Source organism: Oxyura jamaicensis, chromosome 6, assembly GCF_011077185.1.
Source record: "Oxyura jamaicensis isolate SHBP4307 breed ruddy duck chromosome 6, BPBGC_Ojam_1.0, whole genome shotgun sequence".
NCBI classification, from domain to species: Eukaryota; Metazoa; Chordata; class Aves; order Anseriformes; family Anatidae; genus Oxyura; species Oxyura jamaicensis.
The window spans coordinates 27,312,837-27,340,532 of NC_048898.1; the positions used below are offsets into that span (position 1 = coordinate 27,312,837).

The window sequence follows — 27,696 nt, forward strand, 5'->3', positions numbered from 1 at the left end:
GAAACAAGAGCCTTCACGTCTGCCAGCTTTGACTGGAAAATAAATGACTGACCATTCAGTTCTGTCGCTGTGAAATCCCTGAAATTTCCCCAATTGATTAAGCGTCACATTTCATGGCTGCTCTGGCAAGCTTCACCACTGTCCTGTTTGCTACAGGTGCACTCAGGTCCCCTCACTGCCTTTCCTGAACTTTCTGTGGTGCAATGAGCTCCTTCTTGACACAGTGTCTGCTGCTGGCTTGGACTCCAGCTTGCACGCTAGCATCCCAAACTGCAATCAGTACTCCTCAAGGGGTTAAAAAGGAGGGAAAAAAAAGAGAGAGAGAGAGAGAAGGAAAAAATGGGTTGATTTTGATTTTGGTCTCTTGGTAGGCAAGGTGTTTTGTGAGTGTGCTCTGCCTGATGGTTTACTGCGCTCTTCCATGGACCTTTTGGTTTCACTCGCGAGTGAGTGGATCCTTGCAGGTGGCATTTGACAGAAGGGATATAAATCAGGCCATGGCCTGTCCCTCTGTTTGGGTGCCTTGGTAGTTAGTCATTACCTAACAAGCCATCAGGCAGTGCCCCACTGCCATACCACCCTTGCTTCTCTCCCCTTGTTTCTGCTGTCAAAATCGGAGGGCTCACTGTTACGGGGCAGAAACACAGGCCCCTTTACACACTGCTGGAGACATTTGTCTCTCCAGAGGCCCAAGTAGCCCCCAGTGTCCCTGCCCACCACTCAGGGCCCCATTGCAGACCCCCTGGGCTGTCAGTCACTGCCTCATGGGCCCTGCTGGGAGGCGCTACCTCTTCCATGATTGACCACAAAGGAGCTAGAGGCAAACCACGTTCCTGCTGAGCCCCAGAGCTCGCTCCCTCAGCCTGGGAAGCAGCACAGAGGACTGGATTTCGGCTGCAGCTCCCTCGTTCAGGCAGCAGATCCAACCCAGAGCAGGGTGGAGGGCCGAGCAAGTAACGCAGCTCGGACATCAGGTGAGGCCCAACCTGCCTGACCATGGAAACCCTGCCGGGATGAAAGCACCAACCCATCTCCTCTCCAAAATGGGAGCTGAAACACAGGTTGGAGCCCGCTGCTGGCAGTGCTGTGGTCTCTTCCAGGAGTTCACAAATGACCGGAGTGACCATAAAAAGTAAGTTTTGCTTCTCAAAACACAGGCTCCCTCCCAGCATCTCCCTGCATGAAGGCTGGTGGGCAGCCAGGAGGGGTGGGAGGCAGCACGGGCAGAACCTCATCACCAGCCCTGATCTTGCTGAACTCAGCTCTGAAGTCACCCTGTTCGCATTTGTGTCCTCGTGTCACCTTGTCCTCACATGCACTACTTGTATCTTTTTTCTTTTATCACCTGAAATGGTGCATCTTCTCCTCTTCTATCCATAACAACCAATACAGTGTACAGAAGGAAAGGTGAATAAAGTTAAATTCAAATGCAAAATGGGAAAACTAAGGATTTTCAGAAACTGTTTTATATAAGCACTTGCTGGAAGTTGGCACAAACAGGATGCTATCTGCTTGGAGATACCACGGCACATGTAAATGTGACCGAGTGGAAAAGACCCTTCCCTGCCAAAGTATTTGCTGGAGATTTGATAACGAGGTGCCACTGCACAACAGTGGGTAAGGGTTCAGGGAAAGTGGAACCAGGAAAGGTACCCAGTGTGGGCTCTGCCTTTGCAGGCTGCAGATCCACATGAGGCTTTCCAGGCTTTTGCCAGCAGAACTGGTCCACCCATGCAGCACCTCTCTGCCTGAAAGCAAGCACGAGCCTTGTGGTGGCTGTGCTGGGCAGAGATTTAGGGTCTCACTCTTAACCCGCCAGCACCTCACGCTCCGTGCTGAATGCAGTGAGTTGGTCCCAAACTCACTTATGCAATGAGCTCCTATTCAAATACAAACCTCAGCATTTCTCTGCTTCTATTCCCTGGTGATCTCGGAGCAGACAAACCAGCTGGAGGAGTTCTCCTCTGGGCCCTTGGGACTACTTCTTGGCTTCACACAGGTACGTGGTGGTGGCTCCCCTTTGAAGTGTGAAAGCCTGCAGGCAGCGTGCCTGTGGGCAGCAAGGTGTGCATGGAAAGCACCAAGCCCTCTGCTGTGATTTTTGTTTCTCACAGCCTGTCTGAACCCCTGACTCAGCTCATTGAGCATGTTGCGTTCCTCCTCTCCCCTCCTGCTACCCTTTTCAACCAGTGTTGCTTTTAGCTCATTTATCTGCCTATTGGGGTGATATGTAATCAGAGCAGGGAGTCCTGATGGGAAATACAAAGTGATTCTGTAGAGTGGGCACTGATTGAGGAGGTTACAGCTGCCCTTTTGCCTGTTTTGCCTTCTGTCCCAAGTCTGTCAGCACTTAACAAATTAGAAGAACATCCAGGGTGTTCACAAGCCCATCTTGCTTTAGAAAAACCTGTTATTTATGTTGACACGTGACACCCATTTGATGTGGAGGTAAGTACAGAGCCTGCCTCATCTACCCCCCGAACAGCAGACTTGGGTCACGTCTTGCTGTAACAAAGCCCAAATAACCTCAAGTCTATTGACTTTGAGAAAGCAGTATCCTCAGTTAGAGTGAACACTTGTAACCAAAATAACATTTTTTTTTCACTCCAGTTATGTATCCCTAATGTCAACATTGCCTAAAGACACGAAATATTTTTTCCATCATTAGGAAAAGTGGAGCTACTCCCCAAGTCCTACTTAATTACACTTGAGCAACTCTGAAATAAGGTTTATCATATGTCTGTGCCCCCTAGAGGACCTAATCAGCTGCAATCAGAGAGCCTTCCCGAGGAACAATCTAGGAAAGGAAAGAGAAAAGGTCCTGCAATAAATCTTCCCACAAAAATCTTGTTCAATTAAATGGTTTTCCACATCTGTTGCCCTTCTTGGCAATCTAAGAAATCGAATCCTCTTATTAAACTTATTCCTTTACAATATGGATAATAAAAATAATACTTTCTTTCCCAAGTTTGGATTCTGATAAGACTTTTTTCCATATGAAGGAGGCCAAGTAAATGGTAACATGGAGAGCTCCTTAACATGAAGGAGGATGAAATGCTGCAGAATTCAAGTCTACCCTCGAAAAACAGCTGGTAGAAGTATAAATGCAAACCAGAAAGAAGGAGGAATGAAAGCAATCAGAGGGCTGATGCACCAATACCTACAGCAGAGCAGACAACTGAAAACACACTCCAGCACATACAAAAAAAAAAAGGAATCTGGTGCAAAAGCCATTTCTCTTCTGCTTTTGCTTTGTGAGCCTATCAGCATCTGTTCCAAATCAGAACAATATTAACTGAGTCAATCTAGTAGACGTCGATGTCAGCATCTTCCAAGACACATTTTTGTGGTTAGTTCCAGAAATAAGTTTGCTTTAGCCCCTCTCCCCCCCAAAAAAAACACCCACACAACCCTTTACTCTAGATGACAGTGTAGAAACTGACAGCACAAGGCAACAGGTGTCTCGCACCTACCATCTGCAGTGAAAGCCAGTTTATTTTTGTTCTCTGCTACTATTTGCAAAAGGCTAATTAATTGAGTTGCAAACCTGCAACTGCACCAGCATGTTCAGAGCCCACGCACAAACTCATTCTCTGTAGGGATATTCATTCCTGAAAATGCAATTATGGAAGCAAGATGTCAGAGATGCAATTACCATTTTGACCTCAGTGTGCTTACTCCAGCACCTCATACTTTGTGCAAAATAAGTCAAGAAAAAGACACAGGAGCCCAAAACCACAAACAATTCCTAAACAATTGAACTGTTAGAAGCATTCACTTACCAAGCTATACCCCCCAAATTTGCTTCTACTTGTACATGTGAGACAGTAATTCAGGCTCTGTACTTGTAAGCACTTTAACATATTTTTTTAACACACCTATTCCAACAGGGAGTGGAACTGTAGAAATGAGTATGCCGAATCCAAAGCAGTGAACAGTTCTCTTGTGATAAGGGGAACGAACATAATGCATTATGTAGAATAAAAACTTCAGATGCCTTTAACTGCCTAATTTAAAAAGAACCATTCAACAATGTCGTATTTCAGTGAATGTACTGACAGAACTGTGAATCAGTGTAAGAACTTTTTTTCTGTCAGTCTTGCATGGTTATTTCTCTGAGAAGACAAAGAGTGATATCACATTACTGAGCTCATCATCCAAAGACAGGGATCTGTTTATACTTACACTGATCATTAAATAAGCATTTTCCTGACAAAAAAAAGGCATTGAAGATTTCAGATTAGCCATTCCAGGGAGTTGAAGGATGGTTCTTTATACATGATCCAAATTTCTGTTTAAGTCCTGAAACTTTGGCATTATTTTTATATTAGTGCTTAAAGTTACACTCATGTGCCTGCATGCAGCTACATACTTCACTATAATAAATAATGAGCAGATACAGAAAAAGCAGCACTAAGAGTCTGTCAGAAGTCAGGAGGAAAATGCAGTTTTCTATTGCCAGCACTACTATTTGCCTTTCTTGTTTTTCCAGAGTTCAAGTGGCAAACCTGTACATACAACCCTGCAAACCCAGAAGCTCTGTACTACATGAAGAAGAAGCACTTCTGTGCTTTGACCACGTGTTGAAAATTTGCACTACAAGGGCAACTCAACCAACATATGTGGAACGTTCACTGAAAGCATTAAAGAGTTTTCTCAGATTAGCAGCTACAGTACTGAGAAGAAATATACTTTGCTCTTAGAAAGAACACACAGGCTTCATGGAGGTTCTTTATTTAAAAAAACAAAAACATAGAAAATCTTGAGTAGAATGTAGGTAGCAATATCTTTAAAAAAAATTTTATTCTTCTAAGTATTTATGCTGCAGAAACCCCTGCCAATCCTCTCTCGTAAGGTAAACTTTTGAACTGTGGGTGTAACTACAGCCAGTTCTGCCTCATGGAGTGAGCTTCTCTGAAGCCTGAATCAGCAGCATGTGACATAAGCATAATATTGTTGCATTTATTACAATAAATTATTTTCCAAAATGATGAACCTGGAGGTGGTTTCACTCCCAGCATCATGCATCTAGCCGTCTCCATAATCTGAGGAAAATTAAGAATGGGAAAAAGGAGTTAGATTTGAATAACCTGAAGCATTTGCAAACAAGTTATTAAGTCATAAGAAAATAAATTAGTAGGTACATCAGAAAACGAGGTGCTCCTTCCCCCTTCTAAATCCAGCTCTCTCAGGAGAATGTCAGTGTAGTCCTTCCCAAACAGAGCTCCGTGGAAAAAGGAGGAGTTAAACACAATTTCACAGGAACTCTCAATTTCCCTTTCAGCCTACCTCTTTTGAAATGTACATTCTTCTTTATAGTTATTTATGTCCACTGCCCTCAGTCATCCAGTCTCTAAAATGCTTTTCCATCAAGCTTCTGGCTCTCCAGTCACCAACATTTACAGTGGGGATTATTTTCTGTGGCTTCAACCATTGAACAAAATGCTTCATTTCCAGGTAACTGCTGTGTTCGCTATACGGAATTCCTGAAATAAAATAGATCAGAGTGATCTGTCAGTCCACTTAGCTTCTTGCTGAAATACTTTTGCAAACTTTCAGTTCAGAAAAACTTGAATTATTAAAAAAACAACAATAACACACAAACAAACAGGAGATCTAAATCTTATAGCTAATGTAAAATGAACATCCAGATATTTTTTTTTCTGGAAAAGTTACCTTGCATCATGATACAAAATCAATCATCTGTGGAAAATGAGCAGTATCTAACATTCAATTAAATGAATGTTAAAATTTTTAAGAGATTCAATTCCATGCACTGATAAGAAATGAGAGGGAGGGGAAGATCCTCAGTCTCCCCACTGTAGGGGTGAGGTATGGAATGAAATCTTAGCTCTGGAACTGCACTGCCACCAGCATTGCTAGGGCCAAGATTTCATCCTTGAAATTTCTGCAAATATCATATTAAGTCTTTGTCTGCAAGAGGAGGACATGAGAAAAAGGAAAAAAAGATCTACATTTACAGTGTCCTTGATTACTCTTTTCCTGGAGAGATCCATCTGTTCGGTTTCTCAAGAATTTATCAGAAAAAGCATTAGTTACAATGAACAGTAGGAGTTTCCAGAACAAAAAAATAAGAAAATCATTCACACAACCAGATGCACTGAATCTTTACCACACTTATACCATAAATGGTGATCCTTCCTCTCGTCTGAGGTTTGATATCCAGCAGAGAAAGGCATGAATCAGAGTAGGTCCATCCAGTAGGTTTGAAAGCCAGAACTTGATCAAAATTCTCAGAAAACTTATTTAAGTGGTCTTGCAAGCCCTGTTAAAAGAATATAGCATAACATAGTGAGTCCCATTAAATGCCTCTTTAGTCTACAGATTGGAGATCTTATGATGGTCTGACACCTCAGACTAAATTTCATTTTCACATTTTGATAAGAAGCTTTTTCTGTTAAATACCACCTGCCTTCAAATTAATAATGATAAATATTTACATTTGCAGAATGCCTTGTACATTAGATTTCAACTGCTTCGTCTGAATAAGCGCATATTAATAGCTACACATTACAAATCAGAACACATGAGGCATAATTACATCTTGTATATCTTGCCCCCAAGCTATTCATTTCCTTCGCTCAGCTGGAGGTCAGCACTCTTGCAGCTGAGTTCTGATAAAAGAAAGTAAAAGCCAGCTTCAGTGCAAAATCATCTGGTTAATTTAAAGTACCACTGACATCTTGATATCCGTTTGTTTCCAGAAGTGGTCAAAGATTAAGTAAACTACCCAAAAAACCGCAGCAAGCCAGTGCACAAGTACAGTATTGCTCTGACAACTAACTCTGCTTTATCACGTCTCCAGTCATGATAGGAAGGAAACTAGCTCTCACCTCGTCATTCTTAAAAAATAATAATAATAAAAAAAAGAAATTTAAATAGTTTCCAAGTTGGCTAAGTTAGCCTTCAATGTTGTTTAAGCTAGGATCAGTAAGAAGATGAGAGAGAAGTATAAGGAATGTACAATCCTATTCCTGGATAAAGTGAAGTCAGTATTATTTCAAACCAAAAGCAGAAAATCAATTTCACGTGTCCTGAATAAAACCTTAAAGGCATATTCTCCATTTGAAAGACTTATGAGATTTTAGAACTCAAAATCATGAACTTTGTCTCAGCAGCAGGAAGAGGAATACAAAAAATAGACTGCTGAATAAAAAAGGGGAGGGAGGTAGAGATGGGAAGGCTGTGACAGAACACTTAACCACTAACCACCCTGCAAGACACTTGAAAATCATTAGGCAGGGAAGTGCCTGCAACACTGCTACATTTAGCAGCACCTTCAGTACCATGCCCAGTAGCAACATAACAGAACCCATCAATCTGGTCACGTAGAAGACTTACAAAAAACCCTACCATAACACGCTGCACTTGCAACAGGAACTATGGCCAGCCTCCACAACTCCTAATGCACTGCAGAAGTCCAATCTTCACTAGATTACAAATACAACTGCAGCAGCTTACTTCTTCACACTTCGTTAAAGAAGACTGACAGGCCTTAAGGCAACAATTCACAAGAACTGTATTGCCTCCCATTGCCTTAATGAGATCTAAATACAGTACTTCAAATACAACAATTATGATAGTAAACAATGTTGATTTGTTTTCAATTTTTGTTATAAATCAAGTGTACAACGTTCACATTAAGGATGCAACTTCAATCCCATCAAAAACAATTTGTGCATTTCAATCACACACACTTTTGAACGTCTCCCCTCAGATTTCAGTGAATGACATTACTGAGCTAAGCAACGTGAAGGAGGTGCACGGACCTGAAGACCCAAGTTCTCTGGAAATCTTCCTCTGCATATTCAAGTGGCAGAAGTCCCAACTTTCAACTTATAAAATGTTGTTTTTGTTTCAAGAGATACATACATGCACTTTAGAAAAGATGGCCTCTTTCCACAAAAGAAATGACTACAGTGTTTGCTCATAACAAGTTCACTTTAAGTACACATTCCAATCTCTTCTTTTATTTCTTCGGCCAACACTATGCTAAACCTTCATCCTTTTAAAATGGAAAATACATTTTACTGCTAAATCAGCCTCCTTCAATCGCCAGGACATGCTGTTGTCTAGTGTTGCTGAAGTCAGCAGTACTTGATCAGCTAATTTATTCTTGAAACATTATTTTCTGAGTTCATGTTTACTGATGCTACTGGAGCAGAAGTAAGATAAATGGCAATGGGAACTCCTCTTTAAGCACTTAACATTCTCACATTTTATTGATACTACATTTCACCAGGGCATTCACACCTAGTTACTGGCCTCATCAGAAGCTTAGCCTCTGGGAGACAACTCGGAGGCCTACTTCACATGGACACAAAATTTGGAATGAGAGGGTGAGACCACATTCGAACAACTTCACCTATGAAGTCAAAGTCCCAATGCAGAGGACCATAGCTGGTGCACCAGGCCTCACATCTCTGTCCTCTGAATCTCTGTGCCTTTAGCCCTTCCTGGCCCATTGCAGGGTCCAGGCATCGCTTCTGGCACGCTGTAGATTTGTCCAGAATCCTCACCCTGAGAGATGAGCCCCTGTACACAATACAACTGCCTCACCCTGGGAAGTAATGCTGCGTAAGACATCCTTGTGGTATAGTCACGCCCTCTGCCCAAAAAAGTCCAACTATGTGAGTACTCCACAGACACTGGGACACAGCAGCAGACTCGTGTAACAAGCCAAAAAGCTGCAGAAGAAACTAACATATAGCACTGTTTATTAAGGCAACATGTAAAAAAAAATTCCATATACATTCCCATCACTCATTTCCTGTCTCATCATTGAAAAGATTATAGAACAAGTTCGGATACTGAAACACTAAGTTCTTCTTCCTGTAGGTCCTGTCCAAATCATACCATCTCCTTTTCTCCTTTTTAGGTCAACTCCGACCTTGACTGGGTCTGCAGCTAAATACCATCTTGCTCTGAAGAATTTGCTTGGGATGGCACAGCAGGCCTGCACTAAAGCAGAAAAATAAATCCAAGTTCGTAAGGCCTAAGTGACCACTGTTTCTCTGTCTTTCAGGGTACCTTTAAACTAGAGCCTACTGCTTTGCCTCAATGCCATTCCGTGTTTTGGGGTCTATTTAGAAACACCTCTTCCCCCCAGGGATTAGTCACCTTTCGTAACTACGAAATCCCCACAAAAACTCTCAACAAGAATACCCTACTGTCTCAAATCTCTTGACTGAAATGTGTATTTAAAGTCATCTAAGAAGAAAAAATGTCTTAAACAGAAACGGCTTTACTTGCTTTTGCTACAAATAACAGAAGATTCCTGTGTGTGGAAAAAAACAAAGCATGTGTATGTATGAAGTGTCCTTCAGTTTATTTACTGAGTGCATTTGTTTATGGAAGGCTTTTCACTGATTTCAAATATAAAGTGTATCTCCAGGTATCCATATCCACATTCTTCAGCACAAGAGCAGAAAGAATATACTTTTATCTGTTAAAAGAATGATTGTAAATCCAAGGAAATTGACCTGAGAGGTGAACATGGAGAACCCTTTTCCTTTTTCACGTCAAACATCAGGCTGAAATTCAGAAATGTTCATGGGCTGCCTCAAAACAGAGGAAGTCTCAGCCAGAAAATCCTTCTGGTCTTCTCCTACATCACACAAAGTAAAAGACAGCCTCAAAACAGAGACTCAAAGTCAAAATATATTAATTGCTAATAGGATAGATCCTGCAGTCATTACATAAATCTACTTCAAAAAGGCCTGCAAAGAGCAAGCCTTTGAACAGACCTTACCTTATCTTGTACAAGCACTGTACTGAAGTTACGCTTTCCGTGCATCACGTTTGGAGATGTTTATTAATGCTTAATTGCATTTCATTTTCAATGTATTGCAGTATGTCAAAACTCTAAATAAATACGATCTGACAAGAGGGTAAAAAGCACTGAACAACACTGGCTGGGAGGAACCAACAGTAAGACTAGCTAGCTAGTTCACTAGCAGAGTATATTTTCAGAACATACCTTAAAAGTAATTTGCATCATGGGAAGAATGTGAAGCAAAGTACCAGCCCAATCCACACTGATGAGGGAATTAACGGCTGCTGACTCCAAGCACTGCAGTGTTTTGTATTTATCACGGGACATGCTTGCTTTCGAGCCCAGAACTTCAGCAATTGCTTTAGGATCAATTGGAAAAAATAAATAAATAAACAACCCAAGACACAGAAAAAAAAAATATAAAGTAAGAGCTGTTTTGTTACTTGTTTTGGAGATATTCCTAGTTATTGCACTGGATTATCACCACAAGTGCTGTGTGCAGGTTTGTGTACCACAGTATAAAAAGGACATAAAACTGTTAGAGAGTGCCCAAAGGAGGGTTACAGAGATGGTGAAGGGCCTAGAGGGTGAGGTGTATGAGGAGCGGCTGAGGTCCCTTGGTTTGTTCAGCCCAGAGCAGAGCAGGCCGAGGGGAAGCCTCATGGCATTTGGACAATGCTCTCAGACACAGGGTCTGATTTTCTGGGTGGTCTCATGCAGACCCAGGAGTTGGAGCTGATGATCCTTGTGGATCCCTTCCAACTTGGGATACTCTATGATTCTACAATTATTTTTAGTATTGAAAAACTGCATATTCAGTAGGATGAATGGTATTTCATAGCCTAAAATTAAGATAAGAAATCTGTATTAGCTGTTAAAAAAACACACATTTTTTAGTACCAGAATTTAGTATGACAACTGGAAAGAGAAGGCGAATAGAAGCACTTTGATAAGCTTGTATTTCTTTCGTGAAATGATATTGGGGGGAGTTATTTATTTCAAATAAGCCAGAAACACTTAGTTTTTGGAATATCCCACAAACAATGTAAATAAACTAAATTTCAGTGTGAAATTCTTGTATTGATGACTTCAAATATACTCAAATCACAAATGGTACACAGCTGCCTGCTCCAGGGTATACATCTGGGCAATCAATTTGTTTTCTAACACTGTAACTGAGTGAAGCTCAGCATACAAGATTTTCATTAAGACAGAAAAGATGTGTTTTGGTTTGGGGAATGCTGTGTTAAAACAGATTTCATTAAAACTGATTACTATACGTATTCATGAAAATGCATAGTATAAACCTGGAAGGAAAAAACCATTAGCAATATAGAAGTTGAAGAGTAACTACATCCCCCACTCTCTTGACAAAATGATATTATTAAAACTGAAAATGTCATTTACGCTTTTACATTGTCTTTAGCCCTTTTCTCACCACGATCAATTAAACAGGTTCATTCATTTGGTGTCCAAATATGCCCTCGGCGTATAAAAAGTGGGGGGTAGTGGTTGTAAAAACGACAGAAAAATATTCTTATCAGAAAGTTTAAACTTATTGATTAGAAAAATAAAGAACTAGCAGTATGATTATTAAATGTGTTTAATTTCTTAATGCAATATCTGACCACTAAGACTAAGGGACCATTTATATCTTTCAAGAAAAATGTCCTTGCCACTGATTAAGACATTTATTTAGTTATTTGATGAATTACAGTTTATTTTTTTTACATACCTAAAAAAATTTTTTCTTTTCCAATGGAATACGTGCCACAGACAACTAGAGTACGCGGGTTTAAAGTCACTGTCTCAAAGGCAGTATTGACAGCAAACTGGATAACTTCTTGTTGAGAAGGAAAAGTGTATTCAGGACTACAGTACCTGGGGAATGGAAATAAGATACACCAGTTCATTACACCAGATGGAAGACACCTGAATTTACCAAGAACCTCCAAATTGCATGCACACTTTCACAAAGTAACAACAAAGATGCTATTCTGAAATATAACTTCAGTCTGCTTAAAAATCGATTTATTAGAAACCACTCAGATGAAACTGTTGGAATACGATTTACACTGAGTACATCAGTCTTCTCTCTACAACCCTACAACCATTCACTTGTCTGACACTGACACTCAATTCTGTAGCTATTTTCCTCTATAAATACCAAGTGTTCTTTCAAGCTAGATATTTGTAGCACGTACTAATTACATCCTTATGTCTATTTTTCCTCATGCACACAAACCATAACATAAAGCATTATTCATTCGCAGAAACATATGGAAGGGAAATGAAAGACTGCAGCTGGGCATTAGTCATCATACACAGAAAAACAATTTTATATACATGAGTCACAGAAAGGTCTAATGAAAACCTGGATAAGTGACAACCACTTGGCATCCTTTCACTCTGAATTATCTCTTCCCCCCCTCCCTTTCATAATATGGCTGAATACTTATAAAAGCAATGTTCCACAATCCTCCAGTTTTAGAGTTGAACACTTAATGTACAAATTTTGCACCCCAGAACTTAATACCAAGTATAAATAAGATGGTCATCTCAACAAATAGTTCACTATCTTTTCCAACACCCACTTTTAGTCTCTCATGTATCAGCATAGGAGATGAACAAGGTGGACTTTCAAAAAATATCTGATTTTATATAACACTAGCTAACAAGTGTTAAAACAGTAAGGTCATTGATTCTTACATTTATGTAGTTCACATAAAGTCTTACTAAATTGAAAAGAGGATTATATGGAAAAAATATAGGTTAAATGCAGCTTACGTGGTATCAAGGTAAAGGGTGTGGACTTTTTGACCAAGCAAAGCAGGGTAGCGCTCCATAGAAGGATCTGCCCTAAAGTCTCCTGTGTGCAGAATAGCAGTTCCACTGGGCAGACAAAAAAGGATCATTGTTGCACCTGGACAACTGGAAAGGAAAAACAAAAAACAAGGAAACCCCACACAAATGATGTTAGTTTCTATAGAGTTGTAGTGCCTTAAAACAAGAGATAAAACACTCCAGTGGCATGAAAGGATGCAGTATAGCATTTTAAAGTCACAGCTACTATGCTGTCTAAGTTAGCTAGAAATTCTTGTTTTATAAAGAAATTCTAAAGCTATCCTTACTGCCTCAAGGTAGCCTTGAGTTCTCAGCTGAGATGGAAAGGAAAAAAGTCACCAACAATAAAGTAATCAAGCATTACTTCCTTTTTGGGATGTTCTTTCTTCTAGGTACAACAAAGATGCTGCCTCAGTTGCAATTTCTGAGATTCTGTTAGATTTGATTTAAAGAAGAAACAGCACACCAAAAAGCAGCAGCCTTCTTATTTGGGAGAAACGTTATTGTTTTATTTCAGATGTATCTTCATTCCTCTAGGACTTACTGAAGCATTTCCTTTTAAACTCTATTTGCAGGTTTTAAACATCATCCAACATCCAGAATTCAGTGGTTATAAATACAACTCTTGTGTTGGCCACAATGCATCCACTGCGCCTTCTGCAGTTCCTCACCAAAGCTGTCTGAAGGGCAAGTGCAGACTGGAAAACCAGACTGGGACTATTTTGGACATGAATCATCTGTAAAGGGTAAATGAAATCTCAGAAACCAGGAAAACTGGCATCAATCAGAGCTGAAATGACAGAATTGGTAAACTCTCCAAGAAGTTGAACTTCGTACCTAAGGTTTACATGCCTTTTAAATTGAAGGCAGGGGATCAAGGAGGCAAACAGGAAAAATGAAAAGTGTCCAAATTACATAAGAAACAAGGCTTCCTTCATTCCCAGAAAGGATTCTCAAAGGACTTCATGGAATCTTATCTCTCCAACTATAAACAAATCCTAAGATAAGTAATATTCAAACCAGCTGTGACACAGAACTGTGTGTCAATATATACTTTAGGGAAAAGACTTTTCTTCGAGCCCATAGCCAAATAAGGTACCAAGAGACAGAATGGCAAAAGCACAGGGCTGGAAGCCAGCAGCTACTGAACCCTAAATCCAGCATTACCACACACTGACAGTGCAATGCTGGGCAAAGATCTCACCCTTTATCACCAAATCCAGTAGTTAGTGTTCTTTTTTGTTTTGTTTTTTCCCCTCCAGATTTCATCAGGGTTTTTTTTATCGTTCAGTTTTTAGAATGTTGGCTAGGTTTTGTCTCTCTCAGGATCCAAAGGACCACATTTTTCTTTAGCTGAAGATCTCACTATCTTCAGTTGAAGCTATCTCACTATCTTCAGTTGAATTCTAACAGATCTGATCATCAGTTCTAGGATGTTCCCAGCCAGATAACAAAAACTGAAGTGTCCAGACCACTGGAAACTCACCCAGACTCTCAAAAACGTAAAAATTAAGAAGCCATGTGTGGTTAACACTAATGGACTCATTACAAGCAAAAATAAAAATAAAGCAGTTATCAAAAAAGTCTAAATTTGATTTTCAAAAACAACTCACCTATTCCAAAAGCTAACTACTTACTATAAATTTAGGTTTCTACATGCCTAGTTTGCTTGTGAAGTGAAAATGCACATTACTAAGTCACATCAGGTATCTGAAGAATTTCTACCCTTGTTTTTCAGATCCACTAAAACCTAAGAACTACAGAAATACAAACTGTCTCTGTACAGCTATCTTTAATATTCTATACAACCAATGCAGCTATACATACTGATTGGCATCAAGCAGCACCACTTTAATCCCATTCACGACACATTCCGTGTCCATCGGCAGCACATGGACGTACTGCTCTTTGACTCGAAGTTTGCTCTTCACCAGATTGCCAGTTATCTGTAAGAAGAAAAGGATTTAATATGGAATAGGAACACAATCTAAAAAAAGCCTTTATTTTAGAAACAAAGGCTCTCAAAGGCTGTCTGGCTTTGGGAGAAACTATGAGATCCTGTGTATAATCAAGTCTTTCAGTAGCATTTCACCTCTCAAAAAGCAAACTGAAGAAAAGCTGTTTTAAAAAAAAAAACAAACAACAAAGTTTTGAAAGCCTGTCAGCAGGCTATGGGTTGGAATCCAAGAGGAGGCCAACAAAGAGGAACTACACAGCGAACATCTGTTACAGATTGACTAGTCAAGAATCACAGCATGGTTTGGGTTGGAAGGGACCTTAAAGATGACCTAGTTCCAACATCCCTGCCATGGAGAGGGACGCCACCCACTAGATCAGGTTGGTCAAGGCCCCATCCAACCTGGCCTTGAACACCTCCAGGGATGGGGCATCCACAACTTCTCTGGGCAGCCTGTGCTGTACTTGCTCCTAACCTCTAACTTAAATCTCCCCTTTTTCAGTTTAAAGCCATTCCCCCTTGTGCTATCATTATCTGACTGAAAAAGAAGTCACTCTCCATCTTTTTTAAAAGCCCCCTTTAAGCATTGAAAAGCTGCCATGAGGTCTCCCCAAAGCTTTCTCGCAAGGAGATCCCACATTCCCCTATAAATATCCACTAAGCCTAACTGTCCCAACAATGGAACTTCTGGTCCTCTATTTATTTTCACCACTGTAGAAGTGATTATAGTTACAAATAGTTGGATAACATCCACTAATCTTGAAAGCCCTTACCTTGTTACAGTAGATTGGAAACATGAAGTTTTTTGTCAGCCCACAATAGTGATCAGAGTGAAAATGAGTGAGGAAATAGGCTGTGCAGCCTTCAATTTCTCCATACTGGAAAGCATCAACTGTAAAACCAGTTCCTACAGCAAAAAGGCAAAAGGACCTCATCAGTAAACATCCATAGTTCAGAACAAGTTTCTATTTTTTTTTTTCCATTATTATTATTATTATTTTTTATTTATTCCAAATTGAAAAGGGAGAACAGTTACACTCTATAAAGTTTTAGGGACGATTTAAGGATGAGCATGTTTTGCATGAGTCAACAGTCACAAAAAAGATTTTCTCTCATTAAAACAAAGATTTAGCAAAGCGTCCAAGTGCAAATATGTTCAAAGGCCTTCCATATATCTGTTCTTCAGCTGCCATCCTACACAGATGGCAAAGCAAACAGAAAACATCTATCTGCATTCAGCTATTATTTTTCAAAGTTCATGTAGATTACAATCTAATACCAGCATCTTAACACAAGATAAAATTGACAATGACAGAGTAACAAAATGCATTTTGTGATCAAACTGTAGTTTTTCAATTACTCTATGGTTAATATTGCTCCTAGAACACCCTACCATGTAGTTACCAAGTAAGCGATCCGGGGTCTTCAAAATACTTTGAAGAGATGAAACTTGACCGACTTGCTGCTACTCCACATTTTCAGTGAGGTGCTGTTTGCATAAAGGAGTTGCAAAAAGACAGCTCTCTTCTCTGCAAATTTCATTTTTTTTTAAGTGTAAACGTATGGGGTTATACTTTTGTAAAACCACCAAGTGCTGTACAGAACTAGTGCATTTGGTAGCACTCAAATATTTTTCATTGGTATGCAAATTTCCCAGATCTTCTAGTAGAACTAGAAATAGCTCTACTCACAGGAGGATCAAACTTCAAGTGTTTGCAAGTCCAAAAAAATAGAGCGGTCTGCTAACTGAAACCAAAAGAAAAGAAAAGAAAACAAACCAAAAAACGAACAAGTGTTTGAGAGGTACCACACTCAAAACATAGTGGAGGCTGAGTTATATTGGGCCATGGGGATAGATACGTATCATTAGCAACACAGAAAACAGTCAAAATACACTTCAAGTCCAGTAATAAAATTGAGAACAAAAAATAATATAGATAATAGCAACGCAACTTTAGAATTTCATTGTAGGCACAGAACTCTGCTCCTCACATTTATTACATATGGGAAATGCTCTCAGCCCACAGAACCCAAGATACGGGTGTAACCTCACAGAGACTTGTAGGTCAATCTCCAAGCAGCAGCTTGGCACTCAGAATTGCTGATGTATTTCTATTTGGCTTCCTCAGATATCTTACTAAGACTAAATCCTTTGGTGGTAAACAGAACTTTGAGGATGTGAAGTTCTGTTTTTTTTTTTAAAAAAAAAAGATCCTGATGTATCATTCTGTATTTAGCATAATTCCTTGAGAAGGCTGAGGGATTCCTGCCCATTTCCCGAGCTAACTTTTTCGCTCAGTTTTAATTTCTTTGCTTACATAGTTGTAGCACTTAATATTTCTACTATTTGTGAACTTCAAATACAAAATGATTTTTTTTAACTTACTCTGAGGAAATAATTGTTATTGACTGCCCTATTTGCAGTGGCAAATGAAGCAATATAGAAGAGTAAAATTGGGAATTAAAAGGAGTATTAAAAAGGGATCTATTAAAAAAAAAAAAAAAGTAAATCAGTCTTTAAATACTTCTCATGTTTTTTATGCTGTCAAACACATGCAAAAGCCTGTCCTTGTAATCATTTTCCTGAGATGACTGTCAGTGTGCTTTACTGATGAGGCCATTGCTGACTCTGCTTCTACGATCACTTTCTTCTGGTTATCTGCACCTAAACAAGACTTAATTGACTGGGACGGAAGAAGGAAAAGTCATTACAGACTGCAGTCTAAATGACTAGGGGGAGTGAATATGCTGAAGCCTTACATTAGGGAAAAATACAATACACCAACCCCAATTAGTTAATCTCTACAGAAAGAAGTAATTATCTCTCACCTGGTATTTTCTTGTAGAAAGGGCACTGTTTTTTTCTTGTTCCTTCACCTGTAGCAGGTAATTCTCTAAATTTTTTTCTCCACTTTCTTTGGCCACCAGAAGTTACATCTGCCAGGTCTCCATTTTTATCTGAACTTTCTTTAGCTGCTTCTACATCCTCCACAGATCCTTCAGCTTTCCTTTTTTGCTGTCTGGGCCTCTTTCCATTGGGAGTTACTGAACATGGTGCCTGCTTTTCCTCACTCAAACACATCTCTCCCTTACTTTCCTCTTTTACTTTGGCTTTTAACCCAAAGAAAACACCAATGTCCATTTGTTTGAGTTCTTTGGCAGAACTGGATTTGGCATTTGCACTTGCTAAAGAATGAGATGATGCTGTTTTAGAGACAGGGCTGGGAAAGCATACACCAGCTGCATTAAGGTTTTCTTCTTTCTTCACTACTGACTGCAAACTCTCCTGGTGAGCAGCTTTTTCAATTGCACCAGCTGCCATTTTACCTGGATTGGTTAAAATGTTACTTGGGTCCCTCCTAACCTTACTTTTTTGTGACAGAGGAGAGCCAGCACCTTCCCTGACTGACACCAGTGGCGTATCCGTAAGACCCACGTACACAGAATCCAAAGCACAAGCACCACTACCTTTTGACTCTGCGTTACCTGCATCAGCAGCCGAGGAAGTCAATCTTGGCTGTTGAACCTCCTCCTTAAATAATTCACAACTAAAAGGAAAAGAGGAGTCTGATGCTAGGGTCTCTTGCTGATGCTGATTACCTACACATGCTGAATTACAGAAGTTGCTGCTCACGTGACTCTGAGAAGCAGTTCTTCTGCTATAATGCTGACAGTTCCATGTATCTACTTCCTCACAGTGTTGGTTTTTTAATATAAAATTTCCCTGTTCAATATGCTTCTGCTGTAAAAAAGGTTCGTCACATTTTTTGACCTCCACAGAATCAAATTCTTTATCTTCAAAGTTCTCGACTATGAATAATTTATTTTGTGATATTTTTACTTTTTCCTCCTCTTCTTCAGTTCCATCTTCACTTTCCTCACAAGTACTCAATGGGGAGTAAGAAATTTCACAGTCACTGAAGTCCACTTTTGACTGTAGTAGACTTGGCTGATTTGTATCTTTTTGACTGCTCAGATCTTCTCCTATAACACTTTCCTGAGAGGACGCAAAGTCATAAAATTCAAATTTACAACTATTATCTGTGGTTTGTGTGAGCTGAAATGTTTGTTGAGGGTTTTGAGCATGTGCAAAAGAGGAAGTACTTTCACTGGTTATATTTAGAGACTTCTCTTGTGGTGAGCTCTGTACCACCGATGCACACTCGTATTTTGGGACGTTTTTTACATTATTAGATGGTTTCTCATTCTGTGAAATTTCTTCTGAATGACTTGGGAAACAACCGGACTTTGCAGCAGTAGAGCATGTGGACTTCCTCTCCAAAGCATGTGCTGAAGAGCTTACCAGATATTCTCCTGCCCTGCTTGCTGCAAGTAGGAAATGACTATAGCGCTTGTAGTGGGATGGAATGGTAGAAGTGCACAGTAAGCCATCAGGACACTCTATGAAAACAGTTTAAAGAGAAGTTATGTTAATATGTCTGCACATGTAATTGGCATAATCATTAAAATAAAAAACACATGGCATACAACTTAAAAGTTGTTTCTTATAAATGCAGCTATTGCAGGAGAGAAGGCACAAGTACAAAGTGATTTTCAAGCTGCCAGATCTCTTCCAGAGACGAGGCCAGAACGAGAATGTTTCCCACCTAAAACCAAAAGGCTGACACTAACACAGCATTAAGCCTGAATTCATTCACCCGTCTAACAGAAGAGCACGGCACCCTGTTTCAGTACTGTGCTAACATAGTTACAAGACTTCTAGTTTCAAGTTTCATGGTTCTGAAGAAGCTTCAAGAAAAGTAAAAAAAGATATGAAAAGGTAAGTTGCAGATATTTATAAACAGTATTTCCTCACATGGAACTAGTCATGGGAATGGTTCCATTTCTATTCCTCTTGAGCAGAAGTGAGAAACAAACGGTGTTATCTTGTAATAGAGGAATATTCGCGTATAATTCTGGATAAAATTTCTAAAGTATACTTGACCCACGGCTAACGTTTCAAGCAAATTAACCTAATGGACTGATTTCTGATTACAGCTGTCCTCAGAGAACTGAACCAATCACACATCAACATGGATATAGGATAATGGCATTTATACTTCAGGAAATTCTGTGTTAAAAGTAGCAAAGTCTTTGCTGAAGGAGACTTTTGGTGAACACCGACTGAATGATTGAAACAAATTCCATTATTTTAAACTGGTAAATATACACCTTTGATTTCTTCAAGCCAGTGGAAGTGGGGTTTGCTAAACCATCATGAGTCTTTTATTAATGCTCCATGAAGTTTTGAGGTTAGATTTTAAAATTTTAATACCAGTTTTCCACATTCGCCACAAAGAACTGAAAATTTGATATGAAAATGTCAATAAATGATCAGTAACAACTTCCTAAAAATCATGCCAACTACCACTTCACGTTTTGAACCAAGTATGAAAACCAAAGCTAATAGCAGGATTATGTGTTTAACGTTGTTTCCTGAAGACTTTTTTCTTACCCTACTCTTACCTTTTTCAGTGGATCCTGGAGTATCCAAACATTCGGCGACGTGCCACCGAGGTGTCTGGACTAGCAGCAAGGAGAAGGGCATCTGACAGCTCGGACAGTGCCCGTCGTGACCCGGCCTTGCACTCTGCGAGCCGTGCTCTGCCTGGCTGCCCGCGCTTTCCTGGGAGTGCACGCTGCTGTCATCTTTACTCGCCTCTGGATCCTCATTTGGCCTCGATCTCCGCTCACTTTTCTGACGAGTACCATTTTTTCGCACCGATTTTCTTTTATTTCCATTTCCCTTTCTTTGTGGCCTGCATTTGCCGTCGGTTACTTTCTGCACAGGAGCGGAGGGACTCTCCGGAGTGCTCTGCTGCTTTTGCTTCCTAATGGACTTGTACTCCCAAATGTCCTCTTCCAACAAAGCATCCTCAGACATGGCAACATACGAGCCGCTCTCTTTTCCCTCAAGCAACACCTCATAAACCCAGCCGGCTTTCTGCTAACACATCCCCGCTCCCCTCCGCCCGGCAGCGAAGCACTCCGATTCCATCTTAACAAACCACCCCAGGGCCCCAAACCCAGCAGCAGCCCGCGAGGGGACAGAAGCATGGTGGCCCCTCACCCCCGAGGATTTAACGATGGCTTCTCTCACGCCCTGCAGCCCCCGGGAGCCCCGGGCGGCGCCATTGCCCTCAGCGGCCCCGGGCACCGAGCCTTTCCACACCAACGGCCGCAGTTTCGTCACTGTTCCCGCAGCACTCTCCTCTCCTCCCTTCCCCCGGGGGGGGGCGCCCCCAAAAGTTCCACCGTCCTAATTGTCTGGTTTGCGCCGCTTTTCACATCTTTTAATCTAAAAATATTTTTTTTTTTAAAGAAAAAGGAGAAAGGCGGGAAAATAAAAGGATGTCTGGAATCTGCTGAGCCGGCGTTGACTCTCAGGATTCTCCTCACGAATATGCTTCTCCGAATAACAAAAGCCCTGTAAAAATCGGAGAGGAATTAGCAGCTTCCCCTTTTGACACAGCCGAGTTGTGGCGTGCTTGTGCGCGGCGCTTCATTACTATTTTTATTATTATTATTTAATGACAGCTGTACCGCCCGTGTGCCGAATGTGCGGCGTTCAAACGGCAGGGCGGCAGCGGCGGGCGGGAGGCGCCATGGCGGCGGGGGCGCTGCCCGGGCTTGTGCCCGCCCAGACGCAGCTGGAGTACGGCCTGCTGGATGCCGACAGCCCCCGCGACAAGGAGGCCTTGGTCTACGGCTACCTGCAGAAGGCCGACAGTCGGGAGCGGGACCTGACGGTGCCCGAGCTCGGCAGAGGTGGGTGGAGGGGCCGGCGACGGGCCCCAGTGCCCCCCGGGCTCGCCCTGAGGGGCTCGCCCTCAGGGAGTCCCTTGGTGATCGAGGCCGGGAGCTTCTCTCCTTAAAGGTGTTTTTTATCTCATTATGGGGCTGTGAGTCCTGAAAGCACCCGGTGGGCAAAGGGTCGGAGAAGGGAAGCCCCTTATGGATGCCCGCTTGGTACTGGTTGCAACAATCATGTTCTTTAAATCCTGTTTCTTCTGGTAGCTTAATTAACTTTTTTTTTTCTTTTTTTTTTTTTGTTTGTTTTGTTTTGTTTCCTTCCAATAAAGTGTTTGGTTTTTCTCCAGTGCATTGCCAGGAAGCTTCCTCCTGCTCTCAGCTCTCTCTCTGTAGCTTATCCATGCTTGTCAGTTTCCATCCCTGTAGGATAACGCATGCTGTGCTGGAGACATCATTCTCGTTCAGTACTCTGCCCATTTCACCTTTGTATTTCACATATTTCTCCATCTCTTCTTGTGAAAAGTGTGAATCAAGGATTATGTAAAGGTCTTGCAAGTCCTGCTCGGGATCCTTGTAACCTTAGTGAGGCTCTCTGGGACTTTGAGAGATTAAGGGGTTTGCAAGACAGAGGCCTAAGCAGATAAACTACAGGATTAAAACCACATGCGTAGCATAGGAGTGAATTCTGACTTCTAACTGATGGAGCAAAGTGAATGCTTTTTTGGTCTGGATTTGGACTCCTGAATTGAATTTTCACTTTCGTCATCAGTAATGTTTCACTTCCTGTCTTCTGTCAAAGCTTATATTCTCCAGAAATCAGCTCAAATAATAACCAAAGTTACTTATTTCCAGTTTATTTTTAGGAAAGATACTCCAATTCTACTGAAGAGGGAAGATATGTCATAAAACAAATAACCTGCTGTTTTCTTTTGAAAAAGCAAAGTGGAAAGCCTTGCCCTTAAACAGCGGAAATAATGCGTAAATTATTGTAATTACTGTCACCAAATCTGAATGTGTGTGCATTCATTTATGCTTTTAAATATGTATGTATATATTATATAGGTACAGAACAAATTTCCACTTACTGAAGGAGGAAACAAACCTGCTGACTTGAGTAGCTGTAACTTCTCCTGGGGCAGTAAGAACTTAGTTTGCTGAAAATGACAGGGTGGAAATTCTGAGTATTTTTAGATTATTCAGAGTAAATTTGTATATTAAAAAATATAATTCTTCAAAAATTTAGTTCAATTTTAGTGTGTCTTAGTTATCTGGTTTTTATCCCATTATTTTCAGAAGAGTTGGGCGGTGATAATGGCGGACCGTAATCTAGGACATTTATGTCTTGATGCTGGTTTCATATGGTACCAGAGGAATATTAGTTACCAGTGAGGAAACGTTGCCTTAATGTCATCAAGTAATTAAAATAAATGTCCAAGAGTACTACTGGCTAATTATGAGGGGATTATGTTCCCAGGTGGCAGCGTTATTTTATACCTGTCATTTCAAACTGTTGAAAATCAAGATCAAAACTTTTAAGTACAAAAATGTTGCAGTCATTTCTGAAATTAGTTCTTTATGAAAATCTTACAAAATCGTGAAGAGTTTAACGGGTTATAATCCTACTTGCATTTATTTGAAGTTTAAGTAAACAGGTATTACACCTATGACTTTATGAGGTGTTGAATAATGTAGATCATTTTCCAAAATGAATGGGAGTTGCTCTGAGGTTTGCATGTTTTTTTCAATTAAAAGGTAACAATTTAAGTATAAAAAACATACTTTCAATGTTACATTAAATTTTGTTAATAGTTCTTCTCATTTACTAACTTTGAAGAATTGTACTGTAACGGTGAGTTTGATAAATATGAGATGCCTGTTTTGGTTTTGTAGTTCCTTGGAAGTGATGTTTTAACCTTTCTTTACTGAAACATACTAGCAACGTGTATTGTCATGCAAATTATGTGCGTGTGTCTTTCTTTCCCTACCCTTCCCCTAACCGGGTATCTTTGCTCTCTGAATTGCAGATCTACAATGGTTGAACACCGAAGGTCCTATTTCTCTTCACAAAGACCTTTGTGGAAAAGTGGTGGTGTTGGATTTCTTTACTTACTGCTGTATCAATTGCTTGCACCTGCTGCCTGATCTCCACGAGTTAGAGCAGCAGTACTCTGATAAAGGTAAAAGAGCCTTGGCTTGCTTAGAACAAAATTTCCTGGCAGTGTTGCAGGTGGAGTAGCTGAGTCACTTTGTTGGTTAATAAACAGCTGGCAACATTTCAGGGGTGCCTAAAAATGTCTTCTAATATTTTAAGTATTGAAAAAAAAAAAAAGTTACTGGCTATGCTTTCATCACTTTTTTAAACGGGGTTAAATATGGCATCTGTTTGATCTTTATAATTAAAGAAAAGGGATATGTGCTCAAAGCCCGAATCTGATACCCTCATGGATAGGGCGGTTTGCAAAATGTGAGGATGTAAGATGGGGGCTCAAAGTTGATAGATGTACACTTTACTTAGTAACCAGCTCTGATCAGAATGTTACGCAGATGGTAGAATGGATACAATTTAGATGACCTTTTTTTCCCCTTTCTAACTGAAATAGCAAAATATGTAAACGTGGTTTAGGATTTTTTTATTTTTATTTTTTGGTATTTGCATTGCCTTATTTTCAGTTAGTAGTCCTCTGTTCTGGAGAGGCAATTAATCCCTTTAATTTCCCATCTGAGATAAAATCTCCATCTTTCTGAATGAATGAAAATGCAGGGTAACTGCTATTTAGAATCTAGTCTGTTGTCATCCTGATGACTTGTCATGGAGAAGATGTGGTCTTACCCAGGAATGTATAAGCTACGAACTTGACTATTTTGATAGGCTAAGTGATGAGGTGATCAGTGTTACTTTCAGTCCTTAAAATATTGTATTAAATACTATAATAAAAAATAACCTTGCCTTCTAATATTTACATCTCTGATTCTCTGTTTGCTCTCCTGATTTATTTCATTTTGCCAGCATTTATTTTCATGTGTTACCTACTCCCACTAGAAAAACAAATTACTGTGTCTTTGAAATTACAAGTGTAAGTAGTTCACTCATATGTTGTAAGCTTAAATGGCACGTTACAGAAGATTCAAATAGATAATTTTTTCTGCTTTGGGAAGCTAAGTTGTTTGGCTTGAGAAACTTGAGAAAAGTTGGAAGAATAAGACTGAAGTTGAAAGGATGTCAGGATGTACCAAAAATACTGTAAGAATATCAAGATATATAATGCAGGTATATTCATCCAAATTCTGGAGTTTCATTACATTTTAATCTGCTGTATTGTGTAGTTAATGGAAGTCCCTTCTTCCTTCAGGGGCAGATTCACTTTCACTCAGGCTGGTTCCCCGATCTCTTGCCTCATAACTGAAAAAAACAAAGAGATTACATAGTGAAGTTGTAACTTTATTAAACTTCAGATTTGTAAACATAGCATTTACATACACATTTCATCTACATATTTATAGTGCCGTGGTAGTGACAGAAGGTCCTGATCTAGCAGACAATGTTAGAGCGAAAACAAGCATCTTACTCCGACAAAGCATCTATGTCACTGTGCATTTGGATCTTAATCTGTTGTTTGAACAGCTGAAGGAGCGTTGCCTCCACCTTTCTGCATAACTTAGAACTAACGTTAATACTGATATAATTAATAGCAGCATCTTTATTTGATTGTACCTTTTGTACACATTTTTTTATATTCTGATTCTTTTCTTGTTCACATGATTCAAATACTGGCATATGTGGAGTATGTTGAAACTTCAGCAATGTGATCATCAGACGTGAGATGTCCGAACCCGAGAATCTGTGGTTTTAAGATGTTTCTAAGCCATTAAATGTCTTAGTATATACGCACACAGTTCTATTGTCTGGAACTCAAGGAGATCTGTCTCAAAATAAAGACTGCTTTCCATAGGATTAAATGTCGCCTAGCATCTTTATCTGATACGTTCTCATTGCTATCTTCAGTAGAGCTATTTCTGTTTTTCAAGTGGCGTTCAGAAAGTTATTTTAAACTCCAGTGCATATTCAGTTCATGTTATCAGCAGTCCAGAAATTACTTCTATAAGAGGGAGTACTTTATAATATTCAGAAATAGATTGGCATAAGTCCAGTGTTGTGCTCTGCTATAATCCTTCAAATAAAGTGTTTTAAATGGTGTGCATGTTTTTATATCACAGTGTAGCATCTGTCAGTTTCCACACGAGTTTTCTTCATGAGAGGATATTATAACGTATATGTGCTGTACAGGTGTCCAATATAGAGTTGTCCTTCTAGCTCTAATGGTATTTTTGATGGACAAATTCTGAGCACTGCTGATGATCCTATTGTAGTTAAAATGTTTGACTTGCTGTTCAGAGCTCAACAGTTTACAATACTACAGCTTGAGCTGTCTCACAGCAATGTACTGTGCGGGCAGGATTGGCAAAGACTATCAGTGATTTTATTTTTTTATCTGTGTACTTGTTTTATTCAATTAATGTGCAGAATTTTACTGTTTCTTGTTCTCATATTGAAATATTACCGTTCCTGCAGATGCTATTCTTTTCCATTAATACTGTTTTACAGTTGGGGACAAGGGCCAAAATAGAAAAATAGTTCTCAATTTCTCTGTAACCAAATGAAAAGCCAATCTGACATTAAATTAGTTAAATCCTCTGAGCTCAATAATACAACTGTTTAAGATATGAAGTAATTGCCTTTCCTATAATTCTAACACAGAACCATCAAAATAATTGACTTGAAATAAAAATTAAATACGGTTTGTGCTGCCAAAACAATAGCAGCTCTGGCAGCTTTCCATTTTTACAGAGCTAATTCATCAAACGCTAGCAATGCAGTGTGCGTTACTCTAGAAAACTTCTTTCCTTCAGCAGGTGTCAGACAACTATAATGTATCCTGAAACACTTATTTCCTTTTTGGAAAAAGGGATTATTTCTGCTCTGGCTTTGTACATTATAATACATCCAAAAAAAAAAAAGACAAACTTATTTTTTACAGCTTTTTTTTTTTTTCCAGTCGTTTGTGGTAATATGGAGTTACTCGATAATCCGTGTCATATATTGGCTTAAGCTTCAAAATTAAAAGCAAACAAAAAAACACCAGCAAACAATGCAGGCACTAGAAACAAATTGGCGTAGAGTTCTTCATAACAGGAATACTTTCCGAAGCCAGCATCTGGATTTTTGCATTGCAGAATAGAACAAGCTGGACATGTGTTGTTATCACATCAAATGTTTTTAATAGTTGAGAAGAAAACATGGTGTTAGAAATAAAGCTGTTGGGATGACACTTTAGGTAGGATCATATGGCAAAACTTTAGGGGAATGTCATGGTTTAATATTATCTGAGTTGTAGAAATCTTCAAGAGCGTGAGAAGAAGGTTTGACATTATTCATGTTGGTTTGTTTTTGTTTTTTAAAAAAGTGAATTTCAAAAAAGATCCACTGAGCAACAGGGAAAGAAGAGATTTGCAGCTGTGCATCTAGGTAGGCCGAAGAGGAGCAACCTAAAGAAAGAGGCTGCAATCCTAAATTCAGACCAACTCAGCATGGATTACCGTGTTGGCAGTCAGGCCCTGAGGAATTTGGAATGCTATTGGAAAAAACAATGGCAAGACGTAGCGAATGCCTGAATATAATCCCTACCTGGAAGTAAAGCAAAGATTTCTGAACTCAAATGGGTTTGTGTAAAAGTAAGCAGTCTTCGTGTGCCAGTGAAGTCAAGAACTTTGAATTTGAGAATAAAAACCTCACTTTTAGACTAACTTAGTCAAATTCATTGTTGGCATAATGTGGGACTGTTGGCTGTTTTTAAGTGTTTGCTGAAAGCAGGAATTGAAATTACTTTGCTTAAATCTAAGGCTAGTCTGGTCAAAATTTGGTCGAATGACAGAACTGAAGAGTGGTTTAAAGAAATGGTCAAGTAACTGAGAGCACCTGGTGTAGGCACTGTGGTGGAGCTCTCTGTCTCCTGCCTGGGAAGAGCATGGGCAGAAGAAAACTATGTCAGCTAGCCAGACCTCACCCCTACCATATAGCTAGAAGGAAAACCTAAAACCAAATACTGCTTTCTATTCAAACCCATCTCCTTGGATGTGGTTGTTTACAGATGTCTTTGGGGCGCTTTTCTGATCAGAGGGCTGATGTTACCTTTCTTGTAGCACCAAACTCCCCTGGCTGTAACTGCACTGCTTTCAGAGAACGACTGTACAAACGCATTCTGCTTTTACGTATGTGCTCAGTTTTATAAGCTGTGAAGTGTTTTAATGGATAAGGTAGAAAATGCCAAATAACAGGAATGATTTGATA

At 39.8% G+C, this 27,696-nt stretch overlaps 2 protein-coding genes across 3 annotated transcripts in view; one reads left to right on the forward strand and one right to left on the reverse strand.

The window, feature by feature from the left end:
- Nucleotides 1-4,664: 4,664 nt before the first annotated feature.
- DCLRE1A (DNA cross-link repair 1A) lies at nt 4,665-20,719 on the reverse strand. 2 transcript variants are annotated; one of them, XM_035330221.1, is made up of 11 exons: nt 20,064-20,717; nt 17,427-18,998; nt 15,371-15,504; nt 14,468-14,586; nt 12,584-12,727; nt 11,532-11,677; nt 10,001-10,155; nt 6,145-6,286; nt 5,290-5,486; nt 4,963-5,045; nt 4,665-4,821 (listed from the first exon to the last, which is right to left on the reverse strand). In XM_035330221.1, exons 1-9 carry the CDS (start codon nt 20,479-20,481, stop codon nt 5,320-5,322), a joined length of 2,997 nt encoding a protein of 998 aa, XP_035186112.1. In that variant the 5' UTR covers nt 20,482-20,717; the 3' UTR covers nt 4,665-4,821; nt 4,963-5,045; nt 5,290-5,319. The 2 variants fall into 2 exon arrangements, with proteins under 2 accessions (XP_035186112.1, XP_035186113.1); XM_035330222.1 differs by lacking the exons at nt 4,665-4,821; nt 4,963-5,045; nt 5,290-5,486 and adding an exon at nt 9,504-9,628 and having other exon boundaries at nt 6,155-6,286; nt 20,064-20,719.
- Nucleotides 20,720-21,139: 420 nt separating this feature from the next.
- The window catches only part of NHLRC2 (NHL repeat containing 2), a 33,293-nt gene continuing 26,736 nt past the window's right edge, over nt 21,140-27,696 (forward strand). The window contains exons 1-2 of the mRNA XM_035329804.1: nt 21,140-21,365; nt 23,375-23,527. Coding sequence (XP_035185695.1) covers nt 21,155-21,365; nt 23,375-23,527 — 364 coding nt within the window. The 5' untranslated portion in view covers nt 21,140-21,154. The remainder of the gene's footprint in view (nt 21,366-23,374; nt 23,528-27,696) is intronic.